Raw genomic sequence first — 7,906 nt, forward strand, 5'->3', positions numbered from 1 at the left:
CGGGGGGCGGGGGCGGGCAAGCGGCCGCCGGCGCCCGGGGTCCGGGCTCGCGTCGGGCCCCGGCGCTGCTCCGGCTGCCTTCCGCCCTCAGCCACGACGCCCCCCGCGTAGCGCGCCGGGCCGCTGGAGAGCACGCTTCAGCCCTTGCTCTCGGATTCCCCAAGGAGGAAGACCCCGGCCGCGCTCGGTGTCCGCGGCGGAAGCGCGGCAAGGTCGCCGCCGTGCGGCTGAGGAGGGACGCGGTGACGGGCGAGGGCGAGGACGAGGAGGACGCGGACGCCGAGAACGCGGGGCCGCCCCGGGCCGCGCCGTCCCCACGGGTGTGGCGGAAGCGCCGCTCGTCGTCGCGGACGCGGGCCCCGCGGCAGGAGCCCCCCCGCGCCCTGGGAAGCCGCCTGAGCACGTTCGCGGCCGAGACCAAGTCGTCCGGCCGGAGCCTGGCCCGCTTCCGCCACTACCTGTGCGGCTGCTGCGACCTGCGGCGGCGGCGGGGGGCGGACCCCGAGGCGGAGGCGGCGGGGGGCGCCGGGGGCCAGGCCGAGCCCCCCGGGGCGGCCTCGGGCAGCTGCCCCGCCGACGAGCACCGCACGCAAGGCGCTGCGGGGGGCGCGCCCGGGGACCAGGAGGACGGACAGGATCACCCCGCGCCCGTGTAAATAAAGCGGAGTTTATTTTTGTGCCTGGCTGGTCCCAGCCCCGTGCCTGCAGGTTTGTCCTGGATGGACGGATGGATGGACGGACGGACGGACGGATGGATGGACGGACGACGGATGGATGTACAGATGGACGGACGGATGGACGAATGGATGGACGGATGGACGGACAGATGGACGGATGGACGGACGGAGGGATGGATGGACGGACGGAGGGACGGACGGACGGATGGACGGACGGACGGATGGATGGCCGGACGGATGGGTGGATGGATGGACGGACGGACGAATGGATGGATGGACGAATGGATGGACGAATGGATGGATGGATGGACGGACAGATGGACGGACGGACGGACGAATGGACGGATGGATGGATGGACGAACGGACGAATGGACGGACGGACGGATGGATGGACGAATGGACGGACGGATGGATGGATGGACGAACGGACGAATGGATGGACGGACGGACAGATGGACGGACGGACGGACGGATGGATGGACGAATGGACGGACGGATGGATGGATGGACGAACGGACGAATGGATGGACGAATGGATGGACGGATTGGAGGGCACGTGCATCCACTTTCTTCCTCCCTCACCCCCCTCCCCGTTCCAGCTCCGTCTGAATTTCTGTCTCTAATTTTCGAGGCCTTGGGAGAGGCCGCACTTTTGAAACCCTGGAAGGAGGAGCTGCAAGAAGCAGCACGGGGGGGCGGGGACCTGCGGGGCTGCCCGGGCCTTATGCCACAGGGTCCGCCTCGGGAGTTCTGATTTTCTTCCAGGGACTCTCAGCTCAGAGCAGAGCTTTTGGGCTTCAGACTTAGCAAGACTATGGGGACGACAGCCGTTTGCTAAATAAGCCTGGCCTCCCAGGCTTCCTTCCTCCGCCTGAGTAACAGGGGAGGGGCCTGGCCTCCAGAGCCCCCCCACCTCGCCCCTGCCCGGCGGGCCGAGGGCTCAGAGGGCATGTCTGCGATGGGGGAGATGCGCCGGCCTAGGTCAGGGTCCCTAGAGGCCGGGGCAGTGAGGAAGCAGGACTGGGCAGGGAGAGGGCACAGCTGGCTGTGGCCCCGGTCGGCCTGCCTCAGCCTGTGTCCAGGGAGCTCTGGAGCCAGAGTCACCCACAGAATCGGCGGCACTCTTGAGGCGTGTCAGTGGCTGCGGGCTGCCCAAGTTGGTGGGTGGGTACCTTCCCCGGCAAGGCAGCCCCTGTCGTTGCAGGGTCACTGGCTGCGTGCTGTTCGCAAGTGGCCCGGAGGAGCCGGAGTGGGTGCGGCTGGCACGGGGTCCGCAAGGGCACCATGACAATGACCTCTAAAAATCACTGGGCTCCGTGGCACGCACTTGTTGTAAACGCCGCACGCGTGAGTTACAGCAAAGTGTATTATGGCAAAGTGGGTAAAAATAAACACACAGATAAGGGAGAAAGGACAGCCCTTCGTTCAGAAGAACCGCAACCAGCAAAGACATCGGAAACTGGCGTTCAGACCTGGGCCATCCCCGTGGCGGGACCGGTAACCAAGAGCGAAATTAGGGATGAAAGTTTGAGGAGAAACAGGAAATTTGCACAGTTTCAAAGCCTCTCCCTTGAGATATTTATTAATTACATAGGTAAACTAATGACTTCACAGAGGAAAGCCCAGCAGGAGCCACACCCTTTCTTCTAAGCTGTCAAGGCTACCATGACCCATAGTAAGGAGTGTGGCCATCGTGTCGCCGGCCGTGATGTGTGGGGAAGGAATGTGGCTTCTGTGGCAGTCTCGTCAGATGCGTAACCATGCGAGCACAAGAGAACTTCCCACAAACCCAGATTGAGGAACACTGTCTCAAAATAATTGACCAGTAGGGGCACCTGCATGGCTCAGTTGGTTAAGCTCAGGTGGTGATCTCACGGTTCATGGGTTCGAGCCCAGCATTGGCCTCTGTGCTGACAGCTTGGAGTCTGGAGCCTGCTTGGGATTCTGTGTGTGTGTCTGCCCCTCCCCTTGTCTCTCTCTTTCAAAATAATAAACATAAAAGAAAATATATTCACATTGTTTTAAAACTACCACCGCCGTCCGTCTCCAGAATCCTTCATCCTGCAAAACTGAAGCTCTGCCCCCATTAAACACTAACTCTCCATTCCCCTCCTCCCAACCCTGGCGACCGCTGCCTACTTTCTATCTCTATGATTTTGACCCGGCCAAGTATCTCATTTAATCATATAGTATTTGTCTTTGTTGTGACTGGCTTATTTCAGTTAGTGTCATGTCCTCAGGGTCCATCCGTGTTGCAGCACCTTTTCCAAACAGTAAGATCCCACCATGCGTCTATACCACACACCCTGCTTAGCAGTTCATCCATTTGGTGGACAGCTGGGCTGGGTTGCTTCCATGTTTTGGGTCCTGTGAGTAACGGTGCTATGAACATGGGTCCACAAATATCTCCTTAAGACCCTGCCTTCTGTTGTTTTGAGTGTGTACCTACAAGTGGAATTGCTCCGTCCTGCGGTAACTCTACTTTTCATTTTTCAAGAAACTGCCACCACACTGTTTTCCACAGACGCTCTCCATTTCACATCTTCACCAACAGTGCACGGGTCCAATTCCTTCACATCTTCACCAACACTTGTTGTTTCCTGTTTCTTTTCCCCTCTAAGAGTAGCAATTATAATTGGAGTGAGGAAAATCTCACTGCATGTTCTTTTTTTATTAAGATTTTAGTTTTAAGCCCTCCTTGCACCTACCGCGGGCCTGAGCTCACAATCTTGAGACCAAGAGTCACAGCTCCACCCAGCCAGCCAGCCAGGCACCCATCCCTCACTGTAGTTTTGATACATATAAAACCTTTATCATTTATTGTTTTTAATTTCATTAATTTTTCCTCTACTCTTTATTTTTCTACCCTTCTCCATTCTTTGGGTATATTTTGCTATTCTTTTTTTTTTTTTTAACTTCTTCAGATGGCTACTTAACTCATTGCTTTTCAATTTTTCTTCTTTTCTAATGTATGTATTTAAGGCTATGAACTTTCTTCTACATATAGCTTTAACTTCATTCCATCAGTGTTGATAGGTAACTCTTCGTTATAGTTTGGTTTTAAAATATTTCATAATTCCCAACATTCTCTCTTTTTTTTTAAATCTGAGAGAGAGAGAGCAAGTGTGCATGTGCAAGTTGGGGAGGGGCAGAGGGAGAGAGAGAGACTCCCAAGCAGAGCCCGACACAGGGCTCAAACTTGCCGACCCTGAGATCATGACCTGAGCTGAAGTTGTACGCTTAACTGACTGAGCCACCCAGACACCCCATTATGTTATTTTCTTAAAGATTTTATTTTTAAGTAATCTCTACACCCAACGCGGGGCTCAAATTCACAACTGTGAGATCAGGAAGTCACATGTTCTACTAACTGAGCCGGCCGAGGACCCCGCCCCCCAAATCTCTATCTTAGAATTAAGGATATATGCTGGCCTCGATTGCTATTGTCTCCCTGCCTAACCTCTCAATTACAGACAGAGGAGTATTCAGATCTGACTTAGGGCTTTTCTGATTCTCTTTATAGTCTCTCGATTGTTTTCTTTTTATATATTGAGGGCATGTCATTAGATCCACAAATACTTAGCATTACCCTATTTTCCCAGTGAATGTTACCTTTTATCATTATGAATTAACCCCTTTACCTCTTAGTGTTTCTTTCAGCCTGAAATTCTGTCTGATCTATTATTAGCACAGTACCCTCATCTTCTTCTGGCTTGTGTTTGTAGTTTACCTTTTTCCAGACTTTTGCTTTCAATCATTCTGTTTTCTTTTGTTCTACAAATGTCCTGTGATCACCCCCAGCCCCACCCACAGGGAATTTGGAATGTTGCACTTGAAAGGGAGTGATTAAAACCAGCCCCTTGCCGGGGCTCCTGGGTGGCTCAGTCGGTTAAGCAGCCGACTTCGGCTCAGGTCATGATCTCATGGTTCCTGGTTTCGAGCCCCACACAGGGCTCTGTGCTGACAGCTCAGAGTCTGGAGCCTGTTTCAGATTCTGTGTCTCCCTCTCCCTCTTTCTGACCCTCTCCTGCTCATACTCTATCTCTCTCTCTCAAAAATAAATGTTAAAAAAACAACAAAAACAGCCCTTGCCATGACTCTCTGGGACACCAGCTTCTCCTGGAGTCTGGACCATATCCCTCCTCACCTACTGCCCTGCAGGGAGGGCTGTGGCCCAGGCGGTGGGGAGGCTGACCTGTTGCACAGGCCAGCTGGGAGTCACCAGCCTGGAATGCTGCCCCAGCGCGGTGCTCACACAGTGGGAAGGGGGGGCTGCAAATGAGCAACCTCTGGGCACCGGGGTGCTTGCTGCCACCGGGTGTCACGGCTCCTGGGCCCTGTCCACGGAGAGCAAGGACACGCACGTGCGTGCTAAGTCACACTCACAAATACTTCTATTTTTTTTTTTTTTTATTTCTAAGAGAGAGAGAGAGACAGCGTAAGCAGGGGAGGGTCAGAGAGAGAGGGAGTCACAGACTGAAACAGGCTCCAGGCTCTGAGCTGGCAGTCAGCACAGAGCCCGACGCGGGGCTCGAACCCACGAACCGCGAGATCATGACCTAAGCGAAAGTCGGACGCTTAACCGACTAAGCCACCCAGGCGCCCCTACTTCTATTTTTTTTTAATATTTTATAGTTTACTTATTTTTGAGACAGAGAAACAGAGCATGAGTGGGGGAGGAGCAGAGAGAGAGGGAGACACAGAATCTGAAGCAGGCTCCAAGCTCCGAGCTGTCAGCACAGAGCCTGACGCGGGGCTCGACCCCACGGACTGTGAGATCATGACCTGAGCTGGAGTTGGACGCTTAACGACTGAGCCACCCAGGCGCCCCTCATCTACAAATACTTCTAGCTGGATCTGTATTAAGCTGAACATGAGTTCGTGGCGATGTCTCCACCTCTAATCGGTGACTGTGTGCCTCATTCCGGTCTCATCCCCCTGCATATCTGTAACCTGCCCCCCGACAACAGAGAGGAACGGCCTCCCCTGGCCGCCCAGCACTGACTCGTGGTACCGGAGCTGTTAGCAGCACAGCCATGGGATGATCAGTGACGCGGTGCTGTTTCTCCTGCCTTTGGTTTTACAGATTCCGCTAATTTCCAAGGGACTTGTGCGCGTCTACACCCGTCCTGCAAGTGGAGCGATTACGGACATTTACAATGTGGTTAGGGTCTCTGCTTACGTTCTTCAGCCCGTCCTGGGGACCCCGCGCCTCCTGGACATGTGGTTTTCAGTTTGCGTGCATGAAGGTTCGCTCTGCTGTGAAGTTCTGTCGTTTGGCAAATGCATAGTGTGGCCTCTCCTATGGCTACGGTGTCGCACACCGTCGGTTCACAGCCTGAAACGCCCCTGTAACTTCTTGGCGCGTGTCTTCTTTCCTGCCTTTGTTTGGTCGTCACTTTAATTCTGTTTTGTCCTTCTCGTCGCTCAGCAGTCGTTATGCACTGTTTTTCTCTTTGGTGGCTTAGAAAGCGTTCGTCCTTGACTTAGCAGCAGCTAACACAGGCTGCCACTGTGTCCTCTACCGACTCTGGAGCCACCGAGTCACAAATCTCAATTCCTGTATTTTAAGCACCATGAGAAGTGCCTGGTGGTGGCTGAGTCGGTTGAGTGTCTGAATCTTGATTTTGGCTCAGGTCACGATCCCAGGGTTGTGGGATCGAGCCCTGTTGTTAGGTTCCACGCTGAGTGTGGGGCCTGCTTAAGATCCTCTCCCTCTCCCTCCCTCTGCAGCCCCAGCTTGTGTTCTCTCTCTCTCTCTAAAAACAAAACAAAAAACCCTACCATGAGACATTATCGCTTTTGTTCTATAGAATCAATGTTTGCTTAGGTTTACATACGTATTTACTGTTCTTTGTTCTGTTCTTGCTTTTTATTGACCCGAGATCACCCCACATGTCAGTCGGCTGGGGGTCATCTCAGTTTGGATGTGTCTGAAAATACCTTCATTTTACCTTCATCTTGGAAAGATACTCTGGAGGGGAGGGGCACCCACCCTGCGGGGGTTCGCGTTGCAGGGGGGACGTAAGCCGCTCCGCTGCTCCCCGGAGAGCCCGCTCTCTTCCTTCTCTGGTTGCTTTAAAATATTTTCTCTTTGTTTTTGCCTTTCTGCAGAGCGCGAGTTCATTTTAATTCCCTGGGCTGGCGGAATCTGTGAACCGCTGGTTTTCATCAAGTCTAGAGACTTGTGACATCCTTTCTCCAGGCTGGCCTTCGGTGTCTCTCCCCTCCCAGGCCCCGGGCCGGGCCGGCGCCCCGTGTACCCGTGGCCTGTTTTGCATCCGGGGAAGTGGAGCCGCAGCGGCATTCTGCCACTCGTCACCCCAGCTGTGCCCAATCCGCCCCTGCGTCCATCCGCTGACACCCAACGCTGCTCACGCGCCTCCCAGCTCCTCCACTTGGTCCTTTAGTTTGACCTTTACCTTCTTGAAATGCTAAGCGGCCGTCTTCGTCTCGACGATCCAGGCGCTGGAACTGCCCCGCGTCCTGGGGTCTGTCGTCCCTGTCGTCCCTGCCTGGCCTCGCGCACAACGGCTTCTCTCGGCAGGTGCTCCGTCCATGTTTGTTGTGGCTGAGCTTGTGCCCCTGAGATTCCTGCCGCCTCCCACCAGGCGTCTGCAGATGCTGGCGATCCATCTGGGACCAGCTTATTCCAAGTCGGAGGCTTGGGCAATTCCAGACCCCCGGAATGGTGGGCGGCCCCACCGCAGACCCTGATGGTCCCAGTTCGCCCTCCGGGGCCCCAGTCCAGTGCCTGATGGTCCCCAGACCCCACCCTGCTGCTCCCCTGGCCCCAGGCCAACATTCAAGGCTCTCCGAGCACAGCCTCAGCAAAGCTCCCAGGTCAGAGGCCGCCTTCAGGGCCTTCCCTCCCCCTTGCCTCTCCCACCAGTCTCCTTGGCCCTTTGAAGCTTTTTCCATTATTTTTTTTCACCGGGCTGAAGGTGCTGGTGTGGAACATTCGTCCACATTATCCGTGGCGTCTGCGCTCATGGTTCACTCCTGTACCACAGAGGCCTCGCCCACGGCCACGGCCCAGAACGCCCCCAGCGGAGACGACCTTCGGGTCACACAAGCTGCAGGAGGCCTCGGCCAGGCTTCATCCCGGAGCTCCAGGCTACACCCAACTCACTCGCAGAAGATCTGGGTGCAACAGTTTGCTTTGTTTCGGGCTTTTTCCCTGAGCTCAGAGTCTTGCCCTGTCATCAGAGGATGGCAGTAATGGCCT

General features: G+C 55.1%; 1 protein-coding gene across 1 annotated transcript in view; it reads left to right on the forward strand.

Moving 5' to 3' along the window:
* Nucleotides 1–656, forward strand: part of LOC120244707 — a 2,434-nt gene extending 1,778 nt beyond the window's left edge. Inside the window, exon 3 of the mRNA XM_039251426.1 lies at nt 165–656. Within this exon, the coding sequence (XP_039107357.1) occupies nt 165–656 (492 nt within the window). The remainder of the gene's footprint in view (nt 1–164) is intronic.
* The last annotated feature ends 7,250 nt before the right edge of the window (nt 657–7,906 follow it).

This window comes from Hyaena hyaena, unplaced genomic scaffold (genome assembly GCF_003009895.1).
Source record: "Hyaena hyaena isolate Hyena2069 unplaced genomic scaffold, ASM300989v1 scaffold_385, whole genome shotgun sequence".
Lineage (NCBI taxonomy): Eukaryota > Metazoa > Chordata > Mammalia > Carnivora > Hyaenidae > Hyaena > Hyaena hyaena.